The 20718-nt window shown below is 42.5% G+C and overlaps 2 protein-coding genes across 2 annotated transcripts in view; one reads left to right on the forward strand and one right to left on the reverse strand.

The window, feature by feature from the left end:
* The window catches only part of LOC143181818 (uncharacterized), a 35204-nt gene extending 15179 nt beyond the window's left edge, over window positions 1–20025 (reverse strand). Inside the window, exons 1-2 of the mRNA XM_076382462.1 lie at window positions 19998–20025; window positions 19840–19915 (exon numbers count right to left, since the gene is read on the reverse strand). Coding sequence (XP_076238577.1) covers window positions 19840–19863 — 24 coding nt within the window. The 5' untranslated portion in view covers window positions 19864–19915; window positions 19998–20025. The remainder of the gene's footprint in view (window positions 1–19839; window positions 19916–19997) is intronic.
* On the forward strand, window positions 10594–20320 carry 5-ht2a (5-hydroxytryptamine receptor 2A). The gene is made up of 8 exons (XM_076382441.1): window positions 10594–10906; window positions 11470–11761; window positions 16799–17023; window positions 17578–17899; window positions 18552–18767; window positions 18850–19146; window positions 19213–19499; window positions 19738–20320. Exons 1-7 carry the CDS (start codon window positions 10604–10606, stop codon window positions 19478–19480), a joined length of 1923 nt encoding a protein of 640 aa, XP_076238556.1. The 5' UTR covers window positions 10594–10603; the 3' UTR covers window positions 19481–19499; window positions 19738–20320.
* The last annotated feature ends 398 nt before the right edge of the window (window positions 20321–20718 follow it).

Raw genomic sequence — 20718 nt, forward strand, 5'->3', positions numbered from 1 at the left:
AAATATCGCTACAAGTTCAACGAATCTTACTGGTACATTATATAGACAAATACGCACCATTTACACACGAGACACATACGTATAGATAGACACGTGTACGATGTCACATGCTTATCGATAAATTAAGCAAAGTTACAAACAAGAATTAGATAAATTCCAACATTTAGCTTTTACACGTTTATACCGAAGTCGAGAAAGCATTGGGTTTTTGCGATTTTACTAATCGTACGATTTTCTATTCCTTTTTTATGCGTCATGTTTTTTTACCGCACGAAGTATCACAGAGCCATCCATGCTACTGGAATTACCAATGAAAATTGTTTCTCGAAGAGATTTCGATTAACGCGGACGAAAATCGACCTAATTCGTTACGACACGATAAAGACTGTTGCCAAATTTTATCATGTGCTCTAAGCGAAGTCTTAATCCGGTAAGTTTCTTTGAATCCTCTAACTTAAGTTCAATATTCACCGCTTTAATGGTGATTCTAGAGAGATAATATTGTAACGAATTAAAAAGAAAATGTGTTGAACAATTCCAAGCGCAATTGAGAGAAAAAGGGATCATTCCAGGTGTACGTGATTAATGTATATGCCTTTAAGGATAAACCTAAAATATTAAAGTATTCTCTAAGTGGCAGATCAAACCAACGAACTCGCAGAAAACGGAAGATTTCAATTAATATCACATTTTCAATCGTATTAAAAATAAATTCGACAAGTTCATTTGTCCAGCTAATACCAGGTTTGAAATCACTGGTCTGCAGCTTAGGAAGACTCTGTATGTTAGCACGATGTAAGCAGTAAAGCGTCCGCTGTCAGTAAATGGTTACTTTAAACTGAACGAATGATTTTCAGGAGCACTGAATAGCGAGCGCGTGAATTGGAGCAACCTTTGCGTGCCGATGAGTGTAACTTACAATTATTATAATCGTATGTGTCAAAGAGAACGAACAGGTGGGTCAAAACTGAAGAGGCATGTACAGCGAGGTATAAGTTAACGAGGGCAGAAAGTCAATTCGATAGACCAAACGAGTAGTAGACGTACCACTAATCTCTTCAATTCTGACCCACAGAATTTAGCCAAGAGGCAACGTCGATCGTGCTCCTGGCATTTTAACGTGCACATGTGTATATACAAAAGGCAAGGAAAGATAGTATTTTTTATCGATTTAGCATTTACAGAGTGTATTTAGGAGAGATTATCGATTATACCAAAGCCAGCATCTCTCTCTTCGATGTTTCGTAAGCAAAGAAGCTTCTTGGCGAATAGGAGAAACGAACACACGTTTCCTTAAGAATACTGATCAAAGAATGAGCTGCAAGCGTCGAATTAGCGTTTAAACTACCTCTGGGTAGAAGTACGACTCGCCTAGAAGTCTGGGGTCGTTAACAGAGATTATATAAAGACTTGCTATCTGTGTTGCTACTTGTTGCTCTAAGATGAAGCTAGAAAATTGTACCATGAAGTGGAGGAGAGAATCGCCCCAGACTTGTCGGCGCAGAAGAGATAGGAGAAAGAGATAGGAGTGCAGGCTTGTACAATACGCGCGAGAGTATATTTTATATTCGAGCGCGCAGGTGCGCGCGAATATTTTTTGTATGATAACGAAATTCGGATGGTAGATCGAGAGGTGCGCTCGGCGGGGTGCAAACTGGGGCGGAGGAGAGACACTACTGCACAAAAATCGCAACAGAAGTTGCTTCTTGAAGTCAATAATGGGTGCTGTTTACAACCGTGCCGCGTCGTTTTAACGAATGTCTAGTATCGATTATCGCGTGAATTCAATGTAAAGAGAAAACGAACCCATTACGCTTTAACCGTGAACATTTTATATCGGGCGATCCGCTCTGCCATCCTCGAGATTTTCTTCTTTCTCTCGTCTAAACGAGTCATATGTAACCATTGTATCATGTTGATGTTACTGACGCCTCTGCGCGGGCCGATGAGAACAAAACGAAAGCGCGTACTCACGGTGAATTGTACATTGTTTAATATAGGATGTTTAACGCGTAAACTTACGCAAGGGGCATAATAGTGAGGTAAGCGAGGCGCGCGAACAAGAGAAAGTTTCGTCCATTTCCAACATGTATCACAGTATTCGATTTCATGTGAGCGCGTTGGGGTGAAGCTTATCAATTTAGGGGGCATCCGCAGTGTCTCCGTTGTTACGTGTAAATTGCATTTCGAGCGGTTTATTTATTCGCTGCGAACAGGAGGAAGAAGGGAAATAAAAAGCGCGTGAGTCGTTCAAATGACCGAACAAATTCGTTTTTTGTATGAAAAAGAAGCGTTGCTAAAAATCGAACGATGCAAACATATTAATAAAAACGTGTATAGAGAATAAAAATGGAAGAGAGTAAATAGCGAGATACGTAATATATTATAATGTACAATGTAAAAATTGTGTATTCTCATATAGTAATAGTTGTAATAATTTAATAAATCCTGTATATCGAATTTGTGCTTCACTTTTATTCCCCTTCTCGTCAAGTATTTAATACATCCTATGCTAACGGATAACTACTTTCAGATTCCTCTTTGCTTGCCTCTACAAGCAACAAGTAACTATTTAACTCTACTCCAAAGGGATTACCGATATCGAGTTTTCTGTGATCTTAATGCTTCTCGTTACAGCTTGCATACTCGAGCATCCTTTCGGCTTTTAGTGCATAGCTATGACCCTAGCAGATACTTTATAATTAATTCAATTATACTATTAGGTTGTGAGACCGAGTTACCGAAGCCACCCTAGTGAATTAAGATAACAGAAAGTTCCACGAATGTTGACTATCCATTTGCCTAGGGTACGCGAAAAGATTGAGTTACGTTCTTCGTGTATCGCGTACACTGGAATTGATACTGATAGTGTGACCTATTAGCATTCGCGATGATCTCTCACAAGTAGAAGCGGGAGAAACAAGTTTGCCGAGAAGATAATATGTAAATCGAGGGTGGATGAAATATGTTCCATCCAGGATCAATAGAAAGCCGAAGGGTAAGAATAATATATGTTTTGCGTAGACTCAAAGAATCCCTTAACAATTAAACGACACACTTCCCCTTACTGAAAACTCCTTGCAGCATCGTAAAAACTTATCAGTCTGTTAGGAAAAAAAATGAAATAGAAGAATTATTGCGGGAGTTCGACTAGAAAGAGAAAGATTTCAATATTCGAGAAGCCTCTTACGTGCGAAGAGTTTGTAATTCATCCAACACACATTGCGCGTCGTATAAAAAAAATGTAATTAACCGAACAAATAATTCTGATTCGTAGCACAGAACTTGTTTTCGCAACGGGACCCGCTAGCTGAATTAACTTGTCTCGCTTGGGATGCAGAAAATAAATTTAACTTAATAACTGCGTACGGGAGGGAAGGTTCGCAATATGTTTGTCAATTTCGCGGATTTTATGGTTCTGCCTTTGATGCTGTCATTCTTAAAACATTCGAAAATATTACTTTAACGCGCTGGAAATATCGAGGAAATGAATCGTTAACGTTTCTTAATCACGAAAGAAATTTTCTAAGCGTAACACTCATTTAGTTGAAAATTTGAATATTTGAAAATTTGAATATTTGAAAATTTGAATATTTGAAAATTTAAATATTTGAAAATTTAAATATTTGAAAATTTGAATATTTGAAAATTTAAATTCTTCTCATTTAATTTCTGTTTGCAATTTTCATTCTGCGATTGAAAGCTCACTTTTTTTTAAGGACACCGTGGTAAGTGAATTTCTGCGAGTGTAAGAAAAGTTTCGTTCGTATTCTACGCATTCAAGGATCACGAACTACGGGAATCTCTGGTTTCGTCGAGGAACACTGAAATTTATTATTCGATGCTGCAAGGAATTTTCGATAGCGTAGTTATTAGATGTGCTACTTGGTTATCCAGCAGGAAGTATTCGCGAAGTTAATATCAAACGTGACTTTACAAGAATATTTGCGTTTGTCATGCTTCAAAGTTCGCAAATCGAACGCGAACATGTCCCAACCTTCCGATCTTCTCTCCTAAACGCTTTTCGCAAGATTTATTTATGTTTCACTTCACGGTGCGACTTAAAATGAAAAATAAATAAATGTATAATAAGGTAGAAGAAATAAAGGGTCGAGTGTGCCGAGGAAAGCGCGAGGACTTAACAATATTAAGTTCTCCCATTTGCCCTATTTCCTGTTGCGTTGCAATGCTGGACAAATTATACTTGGAATGCAATTTCTGCCAGAATTGGACGCATCCTAGACCCTTACTGTGCTTTGCTTTTCCTGCATTCGTTACCTTTTCTTTTGACGCATAATAAAATCGTAGTAATAAGATCGTTATTGCATAGCTGTGCACTTGAACGTACAAAGAAACGAACAGCAGAATTTTCGGACTTGAAAAGGTAAAGGGGTTTGATGCGCGTCGCGGATCTCTTGCCTCTCCCTCTCTTTCGCTCTCTTGCCATCCCGACGAAGCAACCACTGGCAAGCTGCTCGGTGTTCAGTGCGATCCACGCGCCTCCACCGCGAGGATGTCTCTCTAACGACACATTTCGATCGCGTTATCACTGGCAAACCGGTCAATTATTCTCAATCGATAATCGACGAATCAAAAGTACCGAAATTTACTCTACCACTGCCTCAGCTGGCGGGACGTTCCATTCGAAAATAAATTTAGCTGGATATCTGAATTCGAACACTTCTTAAAATTCCAACTTTCCCGCCGATCGAGTACCCACGAATTGCAGACCACTGGTTCAAGGTACGATCGTTACAGGACCGTTTCGAAGTTCTTTGGTACCATCAAATGTAACACAGACTCTGACAAATGGGAGAAGTGGCAGTAATTGCTTGAGAAATATTCGACGCACGCGATCAAGTGAAATCGTGAAGAAAACTGCTTTTGATCTGGCCTTTGTGCTAGAATTCCATGGCCAAGTTTTCAATTTGCACCTGCTCGATCTTAGGATATAAAAGAAATCGGGGGATGAAAGACAGGAAGAAGACACAGACCTTGGCGAGGACCTCTCGCGGTTAATTTCGCGCGCGCAAACTGTAATGAGTTCTAGAGTCCTCAGATGAACGTTCTTATTCGATTCTGAGAGGCTTGATTCAACTTTCGAGAGGCGACGTATTCAAATTTGACCGATATCGACGAAGGATCATTGGAAATTTAATGAACCTGCTTCACAGTTCGAATCGCGACTTGCTAATTTCGGAGTCGACTGAGCGTATCTCGCGTCGCGAATTTTTCAACAAACTCCGTGGAATCAATTTTCTCGGTACTCACTAACTCTCCCCACAATTTGAAATGCAAATGAAACGAGGCGACGCGACGGTACCATAGCGAAAAAGAATATTCCCATGACTTGACATCACCGCGAGAGTTTTCATGGCGCCACAGCGCGCGCCAAACAGAATTGCTTCGATTTCTTAAGTGTCTGAGGTAACTACGATTCTGCAGTTTAAGCTATTAAATTGTGATTCGTTGCTGGATAGTTTTGGATTGTTTACCACTGAAGAATTCTGCCGAGAAATAAAAAGTCTCGATGGGGAAAATGAGTTGAAGGTAAGAAGGATGCATAGAGAAAGGCTATCGCGACATGTGAATAGAGTGTGACCTGAAAATCTTTTTCCACAGTGACGAAGCACAATAATACTGCTTTATAGTTCAATTTCGCGCGGAATAGCGACGAATTTATACAAGGCGTTCGATAACAGATGTCATAAATTTTGAGGGGTGATTCTACTTCTTGAACTAGATCGAAAATTAATAATAATAAAACTTATTTTGAGTACACATTTTAGAGTTATTAACTGTTATAAAAATGTCTGCGCGAAGTCTATCTGACTCGAGACAATTCTACTGCCTGAGTGGATTAGGCAAGACATACACAGCAGAGGCAGTAAAATATGCCCTGAGTCAGACACATTTTACGCGTGTTTAAAATGTCTGACACTTGTCGTCGAATATCCTCTATTTCCTTCTTATGCTTTTATTTTCTATACAGTAGCGAAATCCTTTTCTTTTCCATACTTCCGCTGTTCCTTTATTCATAGAGATACTTCTTTCAATAGAGATCAATTTTTTACGACACAATATTCTATCAAATTCCCCTGTGATAAAAGTGCTGCGAGCGTTCTCCGTAATTCCTTCTAGTTAGCGGAAGTAATTCCATAAGTAATTTTACACTTTGGCAGCATTCTAAGCTCCTGGCAATTAGTCTTTCGCGCTTGTTTTACGTTTCCCTCGCGGTTGACTTAGCAACAGATTGACGAAGGGATGGAAGCAGAAGGCTTCCAGCCCTCGCCACGGTGTAATTGGAGAGTTTAGCGTTTCTTACTCTCTGACAAGCTATTTCTGGCTCTATACAGAATTGCGCAATCAGCTCGCAACAAGCGATTTTCGAGGAAAGAGGGGAAGACAATTACCTATATCATTTCGTCACTTTGCTCCGCTCGATCAAGCTCCTATTCGCGTCGTAGGCTGATTCGTATCTCTTATCTCGCCTTCCAAAGTCAAGGCACCAATAAATATCGTGTACCTCAGATCAAGCTGTAAGCAGATCGCGTTTAAAGCTCCCTTCCGTCAAGAAATCACGCTCGGTGCGTCTATTTCACGCGTTGACTGCCTTAGAAAATCCGGGGTGAAGTCGGAGAAAGATGAAGCGCGTTTTATTCCTTTCCAATAGCGATATTGGGTTCCAGAATGAAAGTGGCTCGATATATAAATTCCAGTGTACTTCAAGAATCGCTTTCCGCTGCGTAACATTAGTTGATGGACCATTCCCTGCTTTCCCACCAGATTCCTCTCTATGACATTTTTATGGGATTAATAATCTTTGAAAAGACTCTCCCAGAGAGCCACGAATGGAACAGAAAAAATGGTTTCAGCAAACGAGTAGATTCTATGATTCGACTAGAAAAGAATTTCAGAGTGGAACACACGTCAATGCTGAATTATTAGATAGGCATTTAAGCTTGTATTTGTTGCACTTATGACAAAGATGTACGAAAATTTTGTTCTATCTCTAGATCGAGCTTGGACCGAGTAGCTAAGAATACACAGGGATGTAACGCGAACCGCTGTCATTGGCCTTAGTAACCTCCGCTGGACCATCTCGTTATCAAGTCGTATTATTTTCTATGCGTTAACAAACTACATCCGCATCTCGCTCCCATCGGTCGATGTACAATCAGCCAGGTCCAAGCCTTACTGTCTGTAACACCGACACAATGGTCGCTGCACACTCTGCCACGATAACGCCTCCCTTAACCGATGCACTTTTCCAACTTCAGTGGAATGATCCAGCGTTCCGCAAGACTTTAATAAAGTATCAGCAATTCCCGTAACAAGATACCAAGTCGAATTTCGAGCTCGTTAGTCCATCTCTGGTTTGCCTCCCCGACGTGTAAACGTCTTCTCCCGGAAATGGAAATCTCGTTTGCGAGATGTCCTCGTCGACTCGCTAATTGCAAAGATAATTAAACATAGCGTGCAAAACGCTGCCACGTTTATGCCAGAGTCTCTCAAGTCTCGTTCCCAGCGGGATTCTCGATTAAGAATTTCCAGCGTTTCGTACCTATCTCAGTCGACTTTTATTCCACATCGAAGTTAGTCAAAAGTTTCTTCGCAAGGGGTTGCAGTCTGTTATCCGCGAGAAGTCGGGGCACAAAGACACTCCTTTGACAGGGGCGATTTCCCTGCAAAGTAGAACAATTTGTCGTCGAAGACCGTAATTCTTCCAACGTTTGCTCGAAGCTGCGGGGGTGAAAGATGGCGAAAAGGGGGAGCGTACGTTTTCGGTGTTATCGACAAGACGAGGGAAAGCGCTTGGTCCAATATGGTCCTTCGCATCCGTTTCAACAGCGTGTCATGTTTTTTCGGCCCTTCGTGCATCATTGCACCGACTGTCCCTCGAACCGAAAATTTCCTCGAGCGTTTCGAACTGGCAAATTAATACGAATGAGCGTCGATGCGTTGCAACAGCGTATCGATACTCGATGTTCCTGAACAGATGGCACACAATGCGTGCAGCCTGGAGAATTCGTCCATTTCATTCGCGCAAATGGGAAACTCGTGTTAGTTTCATTGCTGGAATCGATCGGTTGTTTGAAAGTAAACTGATAACGCGCGACTGGAGCTTTTTAATGTCGAAGACGTTCCCAGTCGCGGCCTTGCGTCTCTGCGGATATTGCAGCGGAAAAGCGGCAGGGGTGCATTGTGCGCACACGTTACGCGAAAGGAATCAACAGTGTTTGGACTCCATCGATCTGGATGAACTACGTTCATCTAGATAAATGTTTGGCTACGAAGAAAATACTCGAGAATTTCACAGAGACAGCGTTCAGTTTTCTTCGAGCCAATCATTCGATGCTGCTTCGATGGCTGGGATTTTATGCAATATTTTGAAAAACTGAGAACTGTAATTATCTGTCGAACGCTGTGCCAATTAGCAGTTTGAACGTCGATCAAGCCGCTTAGACGTATAATTTAGACGCTCGGGTTTAGAGCCAGTTTCTGTTCAATCTGATCGTATTAAATGTTAGACCGTTAAATGGTAGTTTACCTACTTCTTAATGAACATGCCATAGAACTCACATTCTACGTTTAACCGAATCACAGTAGCAGATTGGTGATATCCTGTCTAATTATTCTTAATTCTCATAGTATCCGAAGTAATTAGTGGTTGGAACTAGATGAGGGAAATCTCGAAGTGAACCGAAACGAACTTTGTATTCGAAAGATGTTTCTAATTAGCGAGCCTTGATTAACAGTAACTAAAAGTGCAAACCCGAATAACGTCGAGGGAATGAAAAGGTGGCCACTTCCCATTCTGACTCCCTGAAGGAAGAGGTCAAGGGATTTTTCATTTGCACAAAGGGAAAATGAACCTGATGAAGTCAGGCTGAAGCTGTTCTAGCACGAGTCAATCGAAAGCTTTTAATAAGTTCCCAAGTAGGTAATTGAAAACCACGGCGAGAATGAGTACGAGGAAAGGGGACACCCAATATTGCAAGATACATCTTTTATGAGGAGATTTTTATGTATTGCAATCCAAGAGTATTTGACAAACGTGAAATATCGAGATGACCCTTACTGAAATAGCGTCATACATCCGAAAGCATACACATGTGGATATCAAGTTAGAAGTCTGAGTGGTTAATAAACGAAAATCGTAGAAAAATTGAGACGAGGTAGTTCTCGAAGAAGAACTTCAACTATCGTATCATGTCGAAATTCTGTTTAAAATGAAACACGAGATCGTAAAATGGGACCTTCGCGTAAACAACATAACACTGTATCGTGAACAAAATGACTTCTTGGTTATTAAGTTAAAGTATCACGACTAGTACTTACTACTGAAGCAAGTCAGATGCAAAATAGACGAGGTAGTATAACTTTTTATATCTAGATTTTCCGACGCTCGTTCAAGTCAAGGAGAAAAGTATTGCACTTGGGAAAGCGAGATCAAACACGAGGGGAACGAAGAGGAAAACAATTTTTCGTTATGAATCCAGTGACAGTTTGGCGAAATTCGTAAGAAAAGATAAGACACCGTGTGTTCTCGCGAAACCTGATTTATCCTGATACATGTATCGACGATAGTGTCACCTTAAACTTGTCGTATATCTGATCGATGCAATATTATTATATCTGCCTCGATATTCTCGACTGACGCTCTTTGAATAAAATATAAGCTGTGGAATGTCGCAGATATCTCGCTCTCGCTACCGTTTTCAGATTTCACCTAAGGTTTTCTGAGTTTGTTCCTCCTTTGACATTAATATCGATTCCTGATGCTCCGTCTTCTTTATTATCCTCGATAAATATTCCATTTGGAACATCAAAGCAACTTTGATGTCAAAGCAACGAAAAAATGATGGATTACGTTTTCTTCAATCTCTGAATAATCCCTAGGTCGTTAAAAAGTGTGGAATAGTCTGGAATTTGTAACTAGCGAAGAAATTTCAGAAAATTCCCCGAAGAAACGAGAAAAATAAAAAAGGTGATACGGATTGAAAAAACTATTTGATTCGAGACTATTTACGCTTGGCGGGGCTAACAAGATCAGCATCTTATTTCCTCCGGGACGTATCGTTTGAGTATCGCGTCGAAAAAACCCAGATCCTTTCACGACCCGAATATTTTTTTGCGCGTCTGTATCGAAATGGTTTCAGAATGTAAACTGAGAACAGTTTCCCTAATGATGCAAGGGCAATAAATCGATTTCTCCAGGGAGAATTTCAGCCTGTCATCGTTTGTTTCAGGCTACCAAGTCGGAATAATGCGGCAACCGATCCCTGGGAACCGAGTAGTATGGGCAGTCGTAAAGTCAGACCTAGAGAATCCATAAACTGCTACCAGTAATGAGGATCGGTGTTCCTGGTAGCACCCTCGCTGTCGAATAAAGACGCATCTGCCATGCTCGCGTGGCTCTGATCCGAGATCAATTTGGAAGCGACGTCAGGGACGAAGATGTTTTACGAGAAACCCTGCGCTATATTCCAGCCTACGCTATGCCCTAAGCAGCATATGACTCGTCAATCAATGATCCCCTTCTATAAATTGCTTCTCAGAGATAGAGGTCAGATGTAGCCTGTGTCCATCGGCAGAAGTCATGGAGGGGAACCTGAGCTTCTGGGCGAGCAATCTGACTGCGATGCTACAACAGGTGCCCTGCAATGGCAGCCTCCTCAGCTGCATCGACGAATGCGGAGCCTTGATGGGGTTCGATCACGTTTGCTCTGCAGAAAGGGGCACCTTTGCTTCGTCCATGACGTTGCTCTGCAGACCGTGTGATTACTCCACCTGTGATGTAAACGTGTCGCTGGTTCTCAGTGGCTTCGAGAGCTTAGAAGGTGTCTTCTTGACGAGGATTCCGAAGTTCAGGGAGTGCAACGCGACGAACTTCGATACTGAGGTGAGCAATTCGATGCTATAGTAGACCAGGATTGCTACAGGAATTCCCTCTTAGGGTGTAATGGAGAGGTGGGGAAAGAAATGACGAGTGTCTTATTGCTATAGAACACCTCTTATTTCTTTCCCCACTGTATCCTATCAGGGAATTCGTGTGGCAACTGTGCAGTAGACTCTTTCACTCTTTTTTAGACTCTTCACTTCTTTCTCTTCCTTAAGAAGAACCCGTAACAACGTTCCCATAATTGCGAATCGGTTTACACGACTGATTAACATTCGTAAGCGAAGTTCCCCAATGTTGAAAACTTGTACAATTTGATGCGCGCGTTTTAGTCGTCGCGGAAATGAAAATTCATTAATACAAGCGTAACGCTTGCTTCGCTCAGGGCATCGTGCAAATGAATGCGAACTCCGAGTTCGTATCGCGGGAAAGTTCGCAGCTGTTCGAGAAGTGGGACGTCTCGAGATCTGCTCTCGCCGGAAAAGAATTCAAAGTAGTCGAACTTTCCTCCGAATAAGATTCTTCCTGCGGTCACTCGCGAAATTATGCTTGACCTGTGCTCGTAGATCTTGGAGTGCACGCCGACGGGAAATGCGACCACGGATGATTTCGCGGTGAGCTGCTCGCATCGGGCGAAACTAAGTTCGTCGACGAAGGGTCGCCGTTTCGACTGGAGTTTCCTATTCGTGGCTGTGTTCATCGTGGCTGGTGGCTTGGGCAACATTCTGGTCTGCCTGGCCGTGGGTCTCGACAGGAGACTGCACAACGTCACCAACTATTTCCTTCTGTCCCTAGCCGTCGCCGATCTCCTCGTTAGCTTATTCGTCATGCCACTGGGAGCGATACCAGGGTTTTTGGGTGAGTTTTAAAAACCGAATCGTAGTATTGGGTTTCTCGTAAACCTGGTCAGAGCTAGGAAGACCGATTGACACATTAAACGGGTATGTCGGTCGCCTAAAAATGATTGACACCCTTCCCTGTCCAACATTCATGGAAACGGTGCTTGGACAAAAGCAATCGAAAGATTGTCAGGTTTGAAATTTAAAGCTAAATCCCGTCGCTTGTCCGGGCTTCGTTTTTATTCTGTTTCAAGGGAATTTTGCACCCTGACATCTCAAATATTTAAAAAGCCCGACCGTGCCGTTGTTTTATTACTTCGTTGCCCTCTTACGACTCACAGCGCAATATATCTTGATGAGGACGAAATCACGGTGCTCGAAATTAATAAAAATTGTCGACGTTAAGTCGAGGAGCTTACGAGCCGTTTTGAATCGTCTAAATGCTGACAAACGATTTTCGATGAACGCGATGTTCGAATAAAAATGTGATTCCCTGTGCTTTGGGCGACGTCAAGCGATAATAATCCGCTCTCAGGGATTAGGGCTTTGGCTTGGTCTTTCCAAGAGAAAGGATTTTCTCGTTTCCTTAACGAAGAACGAACCGCGTTTCTCTTTAGAGCCGAGGAAAACGTTCGACCAACCGACGCGACGGCTAATGTTCGAGGAAACGACGAACACACTGTTGAAATTTCCTGACCGCAACGAAAGTGGACAATGGTCGACCACAGCTTGCATTACGATGCATTACGCGAATTCTCAAGTTACAAATGTAACACGACCTGTGGACCGACTCGCATGTGCCAAGTGTAAAATGGTTAAGTTTCTTCAACTCGTCGAATTAGTCAAGGCTACAACGAAAAATGTTATATAGACCTATCACCCCCGGTTACCCCTCACTCAATGCTAATATTGTACCCTCGCAAACTATTCTAGTTTCACGGTACAAAGCGATTTCGCGAAGTTACTTCCACTCACAGTATAATGGCCAAGACAGGGTTAATCGTTTGTTGAAAATTCGAGGCAGGGTGTTCTGTTTCACCCGTCTATCGAGCAAATTGCAATCAAGCGCGTGTGGTATCGGTCTACGGGCATAAATACTGTAACCTACGTCACAGCTTTACTTGCTTTACGAAGTGACAAAATTTGAAAATTTGGAAATTCGAATATTTGAAAATTCAAATATTTGAAAATTTGGAAATTCAAATATTTGAAAATTTGAAAATTCGAATATTTGAAAATTTAAATATTTGAAAATTTGAATATCTGAAAATTATGTACCTTAAAATTAAAAAATTTAATGTGACTCACATTCTAACAGTTCGTTGCTTTTCTGCTGGTTGACACGGGACGTTTGACATAGCTCACGCAGGCCAAAGTAGTTCTTCACTAGGGCCGAGACAATAAAAAACGCGTGGATGCCGCACGAAACTATAACTCGCGGTGGAAGTCGTAACTATTATCGGGCACCTCTGTATTTCGGTTTTACAAGTGGCCAGCCGATCCGGATAATACGTTGTCCGCAATTCGGTTTTTGTGCTTGTCAAAAATGGGAATTTGCTCCGGTCTTTGTAACGAGCAAAACGAAACTTTATGGTCCAGAATGGTGGCTGGTGCTCTCTGTCAATAATCCATTTTTCATGCTCTGTCGTCGACCCAATTCACACTATTTACTTCCTTCTGTTTTTCCTGCCGCATAACTGATATCAACTTTGAAGAGAAATTCTATTCCATCGGAATGTACGTATTCCGAATTGGGCAAAGGACAGAGCGATCAAGAAGGTTCTCTGAAAGCTCTCTGAAAGCCTCGATACTCGACTGGGCAGTGTTCCTGAGTGATCAGCCCTAGACGTACTTGCACCCTATTACCGCGACATTTCGCGATGGACAGCCGTCACTTGCTTTCGCCTGGGAATTCGATGCTTCGATCAATTGTCATGATGTATGGCTTGATATTCGGTGATCGAGGGTAGCGAATCGAGTCTCTGCCTAGTTTCATGCTGTTGCTCCTCGATCCCTTTCAAATCTTCTGCGTATTTTTGCAGAAAGAAGCTTCTCTTAACGAAGCACTGAAACATCATGCCAAGCGTTCGTTAATGAATTCACAGTTCTAATTAAAAGACGAGTTTTCTTGCATTCGATTAAATATACACATGCCGCGGTGCAAGAGACTGCTTCTCGCTTCAGTCTTTCGTGTTCAGGAAGCCAGCAATGGTCTCGTTAATTGAAACGCTTTTACGGATTTACTCTCTCTCCATGTCTTTTTTCCTGAGATAAAGTACTTTTTAAGCCTGGAAAATGATTCTTGTCGAGAACTTCTATTTTTTACCTCCACATCTTTCTTTCCTAACTATAAATACACCACTGTTCCCTTTCTGTTTCCCAAACTTTTTTCGTATTTGCGAAAACGAAACGAGTGTTCGATCGTATCTTTCCACGTTTGCTTGGTAATCGAATGGGACACGGTGAAACATCCCTCTTGCGAAAATAACGCTATCGAAACTCAATTTCCACGACTCTTAAGGGTTGCGCGAACCTCTTCCATGCTGTCGTTCCCTACCCTCAACATAATTGCATCCTCTTATCTCTGTCAAGTGATACACAATACCGAGACTTTTGAAAAAATTTCATCGATTAATTAACCCTTGCCAAGCACTTGAGTTCAACTCTAATACTTTACACTAATTTAGGCTTTTATAGGAAATTCGGAACGCAGTTGCGGCTCGGAACGTGTTAAACGATCAATAGCAATAATCTGCTCGCGTGCTCAAACATTCATTGAATCAACAATAATTCAATGCATATTACATTATCGATGCATTACCGTTTATCTCGCATTTTCCATGATTAATAATTATTTAATTAACGTCAATTTAATTGAGTCTTTCAACTATGACTTTAACATTAAATGTTGACCATTTAGCAAGCTGTAACTTAGACAATTATTTTAATTCCTCAAATTCTGCATCTGATTAAAGAAGATTCAGGTAGATTCGAGAGGAAAGTAGCGCGTGATTACTTGTCAGATTTTACTTCGTGAAAAGTTTCGCTTCGCGTGCTTCGTTTTTATCCAATGTAAAAGCAACACGAAGGAGTAAAGTAATGAGCAAAGTTGATGGACTCTTTAAATGAAGAAACGAATTAGATTGGAATTGTGTAATCGCGAGACTGATTCAATATTATCGATGCTTTCATCTCTTGTTTATAAAGGAAATTTTTTGAAAAATACGCGATCTCAAGAGTCTCTAAGGTTACTCCATTTTTCTTACCATCGCGTAACTCCCCAGAGATCTTCGCCGATGATCTTGCAAGGCTTTACGAACAAAAACCGTGGAAAATTCCATTTCAAGTTGAGCTCGCTTTCAACGCGGTCTAACTTCGTCTTCGATGCTTCTTTCACGAGGTTTAACACTATAATGCTCGGTCATTTTCCGCGAAAACAAGCGGGGCCCCGTCTCCTCGACAGAGGCGACAAGTTGATTCCATTGTTTTGATAGAAAAACTTGGCTCGCCCCGAAATTATTACTTCTTCCCCAGAAATTAGTCGAATTTTCTTGCCCCCCTTTTTCTCCGAGCTCCTCTGGGTTAATGACTCTAGCTCGTTTTTATCAAGCAACCCTTGAAGCTTGCACTCGAGGACTGCGCGGAAATCTCGAAGATAACGAGGAAAAGGTCGGCAGAAGTGTTCGTGCGCGAAAACGAGCTGGGTCGCAGGCTCAGCTAAAAAGATGACGATAAAGTAATTCTTCTAGCAGGATTAACGCCTTAAAAATTCTGCTCTCGTTAGGGGTAGCCAAGGCTTCATCGAACCGAGGATCTCGAGAGTAACCTGGGATAAATAATTTTTCCTGAATTACGGTCATGGATTACCTAAACGTTCCCAAAGAGGGCTTTATTTGTCGAGGAACCTCCCCTATTATCTCGACTCGTCCTGTTGCTGGACAGATAAGACGAATTCCAGACGAGCTAGATACCGCGCGATATTTGCTGTTGTGTCAGTATCGAACGCGCCATGCATTCAGACGCAAAACTACCCTGAAATTCTTGTCACGAGCGACCCTACCCCTTTCCTCGACGAGCCAACCTGTTTATTTCGTATTTCGAGCGTCACAGCTATCGAATATTCCCTCTCATTTTCGCATGTCGCAACTACAAATGCTGATACAAGGTTAATCGAGATTTTCAGCGACTGCCTATCCACGAAAGGAACCTTACGAGGTCGCAATTAATTCGAGGTTAGTCTCATGCAAAAATTTCCACGGCGTCGTTATTAATTCGAGGAAGCGAGGACGCCGTGGAGTTTACTCCTAAGGAATTTCATTAGATACAAAATTATGCGAGCGAGTGTGGCTCGCGACGCCAATGAAGAGCTTTCACGCGTCACCTGTCGATCCCACGAATCGAAAAGCTAGCGAGGGAGTAAATATTTCGTCTCCAAATCCCTAATCTCTAATCTCTAATCATTCACCCCTTGATTGAACCTCGTATCAAAATATGTGGCACATAAAACTGAAAAAATGTCTGAATCGAAAAGAAGCTTTCCTGAAAAGCTGTCGATCTGAAAATGGAATTCCAATAATTTCAAATATCCCGAGGTTACTCGATCTGCCGGAAGTGCAACGAGACGGTCGGATTCAGAGGCGCGCAAAATGCCGCTCGTGTAAACGGTGTATCGACGTTGATGTTCTTTGATGTCGCCAGCTTCCGTGTAAAGGTCTGCGCGTCAGTTTGAAAAGTTTGCATGGGTTTGCGCGATGGGAATTCTACGAACACCATGGGCTGTCGCCTAGGTGAAGATGAAGCCCGAATTTAGAATAGGGAATTCGAAACCAGAATAGTCTGCCTTCGACAAGCGACTCGTTTGTCTAGAGGTAACAAAATAGCAGAAATAGTTCTAGCTGGTTTCGCAACGACTCGCGAATCTCGAGCACGTGTTATGCAGACGGCATATCAGCAGGCGGTCTCAAATCGACTTTGCAACTTTTCCTCGATAATCGAGTATTATACATGAAAATTGCAGAGAATATGGTGGGTGTGGAACGATCTGTTCATGTTGCAGGATACTGGCCCTTTGGTGTGCTCTGGTGTAACGTTTATGTGACGTGCGACGTACTGGCATGCTCAGCGAGTATAATGCACATGTGCTTCATCTCTCTGGGCCGCTACCTGGGCATCCGGAACCCCCTGAGGACGAGGCACACGTCGACCAAGCGGATGGTCGGTTTCAAGATCGCGGCTGTCTGGCTGCTAGCCATGCTGGTCTCTAGTTCCATTACAGTATTAGGTAAACTGAATACCTCGGTCTCGAGAACTTTGCTTTTGCGGCCCTCCTTCGAAGCGGATCGATCGCTCGTTAATCCTTTCGTTATACCCTAGTCGCTCGATCCGCCGAAAAAAACGACTCCAAGCGATTACTGGGCGGTTTCTCGTCTCCAGAGAGAGTTAGAGTGTACGTAACAGAAGAGAAAGAATTGCGAAAGTATCGAAGAAGATGAGTCCTCGTGGAGAGGAATCGAATTGCAGACTAACGAGACTACACATACAAGTTTCGCGAAGTGCTCGAGAGGCACGGTAAACGAAAAAGTTGCGCATTCACCAACTTGATTTCTTGCGTTTCATTGCATCCCCGATATTCGAAACTATTCCAGATGTAGGGAGGATCGATAAGCGATTACGTTTTGTGCGATTGCTTCCCAAAACTAAAGTAATCGAGGGGAAAAACGTTGCGTTCCTCTTCCACGCTCAATTTCTATCCTTTTTCTCTAGGAAATCGATGAAGCTCCGAATTTCTGTCGCCAGACCAAGGACACGCGTTTCTAGCTACTGTCTCTTTCGTAGGTATAATCAACCCCTTGAATATCATGCCACGACCAGGCACGTGCGTGATCAACAACAGAGCATTCTTCGTGTTTGGCTCTCTGATCGCATTCTACATCCCAATGATCGTTATGGTAGCCACGTACGTCCTGACAGTGCAGCTACTCAGACAAAAGGCTCGATTTGCCATAGAGCACCCAGAAAGGGATCAGTTTCGCAGGCTGGGAGGCAGATATTCGTCAACGAAAGCATCTTCCTCCACATCCAGCACGAGCACCACCACCACAGCGTCCCTGACTACGCGATACACCTCTAGAATTTCCGGTGGTATCGGAAGCGAAAGGTAGATAGCTATTTTATTCCTATTTTAATTACCACTGATTATTCTCACAACTAACCAAAGAAGCAATGCTGTGGAAACTTGACGATCTAAGGTTAAATAGTGTAAGAGCAAATTATCTCTATTTGCCGAAGTCGCAATCGGGATTCGTGATGATTGTTCGTCACCATTAAACTACGGCAATTAATTGAATGGTCCCAGCGTTTTCACAAATTGCCACGAGACACTGGCAATCGAATTAAAAGCAGAGAGAGAAACAGAAAACAAAATACAGAGGGGGAAAAAGAGAAAAATCGCGCTCGCGAAACGTGACGAACGGGAAGCCAACGAAGAGGGGAATGAAATTTGCAAAGTTGTATTTTCGCTCGAACTCGTGTTTATCGAATATATAGAACGCAGCACGCGACTCGAATCGTTTCAATAACTCCGTAAATATTGATTCGAACCGAAACCAGTTCCAGCGGATGTCGCGCGACTCCGAAGACAAGATTTCTCTTTGTCGCCTGATTGAAAATTAATCTCTCACTTTCTTCCAATACTATGCAATGAAACGTCCTCGCGGATCTGCTCTAAGATCGCCTGTTTCCTCGGAACAACAGCTTTCAGTTTAACCGAGTTACACAGCCTCTTCCATTCTTCGATAAACATATAACAGGTGCAAGAGCACGAGGTCGGACAAGACTCAACCGCAGTTGAATTTCGCTGTGAACGGCGCCAGCAATCCTACCGGAAGCACAGTCGGATCGAAACGGACATCTAAAGTGGATCAAGCCACTCAAACGCCAGAGAACATTGCCCGCGAAACAAGAAACTTCACTCTGAGAGCCTTAAAGCTGCAACTGAACGTCACGCCTACCACTCTCAATTTAAGGTGAACTACACGACTCCCTTCACGATCGCGGAGTAAATCGTTTCAGCTCGAAAAAATGCCCATTCGCGGTTTGGCTTCCCAGATTTTTAGCAGGAAGAACGAAAAGGAGATCGTTGGCAGCGAACGCGGTAGCGACCGAGCAGAAGGCCAGCAAGGTACTGGGCTTGGTGTTCTTCACGTTCGTTCTATGCTGGGCGCCCTTCTTTCTCTTGAACATCTTTTTTGCGGCTTGTCCCGAGTGCTCGGTGCCCGTGCACGTCGTGGACACGTGCCTCTGGCTCGGTTACGTGTCCTCTACGATCAACCCGGTTATTTATACCATCTTCAACAAAACGTTCAGGGCTGCCTTCATTCGGCTATTGAAGTGCAAATGCTCCAGGTAAGCGATTCGGGTAGCAGGTCAGGTTTTTTCAACGAATGTTGCTTTTTTGGTTACCCTTTCCAGGTCACCGCGGCCACCGCGGTTCCGATCGGTGACGGAAGGCGGTCGTAACGCGATGAGCCTCTGCACCCCGACCGCCCTACCCTTGGCCATTAGTCTTCAGGGCACGCCGCTGTTGACGCCGACACCCTCACTGACACCCACCCCAAATCCGAATGCTATCGCGACTCCCGTGTCGGGAAGCTCGTATGTGACGATGATGCATCGGACCCCCAGCTGTTCTCTCTACCGTGACACTTTCCATCAGCGAGAGAGAGATGAAAATTGCTAAGGATCCGATTCGAGAAAATGTGAGATGCGTGATCTCTGTACCAATTCTGTATCTCAGAGCCACACTAACGCAAGTCTATTTTTTTTCAAAATTAGAATCTTAATGCGCTCTCTTCGTTTTAGAAAATTTCATAGGATAAACTACTACTAGGTATTATGCTAAAAAATGCGTAATTGCGTTTGCTCTCGGGTACAGAATTTAGGATTAAGCTTGTACTTCGTTTCTTGCAACTAAATTGCTAATATCGTTTGTTGCAGGTCTTTGAGCAAGGTTTTACGATATTAAGTGGTGGGCACACGCGTTGATAATCAAACAAAAAGAGAATAAGTATAAAAAATAAATGATAATGTAGGATTTACCGCAAAACTGCCCCTCTCCTCCATGTTTCAACGCTCAATTGTGGTAGAAAAGAAAACTGCAAACAGCTGTGTAATCCTGAAATGTGAACAATATACCTGATTGTGAAAAATGTCCCTGATTGAATCGAGAAAGCGTGGTGGAATTGATCATACGTTACCATTGAACCAAAGATTGTTATTGTGTTAAAGTGTACCCCGTAGAACAATGTACATACAGCTATTACAAATTAGACGTACGAAATCTATCGATGCATGGAATAAAAGGCAATAGTGTATCGTTTCTTGTAAACGCACGTCGAATTTTTCCACTAATCTTGTGTTGTTTCTTGCCGGTGTTTTTATATTGATTACAAAGTAACACTGTCTGTGATATTCTACGTATTTTCCTCCAATTTCAACTCGAGGTGGTAAAATGTGGAAGTTCAGTCTGTGAAATAAAGTAGCAAACTATAAAGACATTCGAACTAGTGATTAATCTCCTATAATCTCATTCATTTTAGTCCTCTCGATCGCGATTCATCAGAAGACTAAGATGGTTTTATTTTACCTTCCTTTGTACTAACTTTTATTTGACAAATAAAAAGTATCCATTACAAATAATTGTAAATTGTATATCTTAAATAGTACACACATCGTAATACGAGCGAGTGTATGGCTTTCTTCGCTTTCGTACACACATACACACGCACACATTCTCTCTCTTTCTCCCTTCCTTTCAACCCTTGTTTCATTGCTAGAACTTCTGTCTTCACACACGTGCACACAAAAACGCAGTTACTTCCATCGAGTTCATGCATTTCGTGTGTGTATGTGTGTATTCATATATCTGTTTCATTTTCTCGCACGAAATTCTAATTCAAGAAATTGGTAGCGGAGCAA

Source organism: Calliopsis andreniformis, chromosome 7 (genome assembly GCF_051401765.1).
Source record: "Calliopsis andreniformis isolate RMS-2024a chromosome 7, iyCalAndr_principal, whole genome shotgun sequence".
In the NCBI taxonomy this organism is placed as follows: domain Eukaryota; kingdom Metazoa; phylum Arthropoda; class Insecta; order Hymenoptera; family Andrenidae; genus Calliopsis; species Calliopsis andreniformis.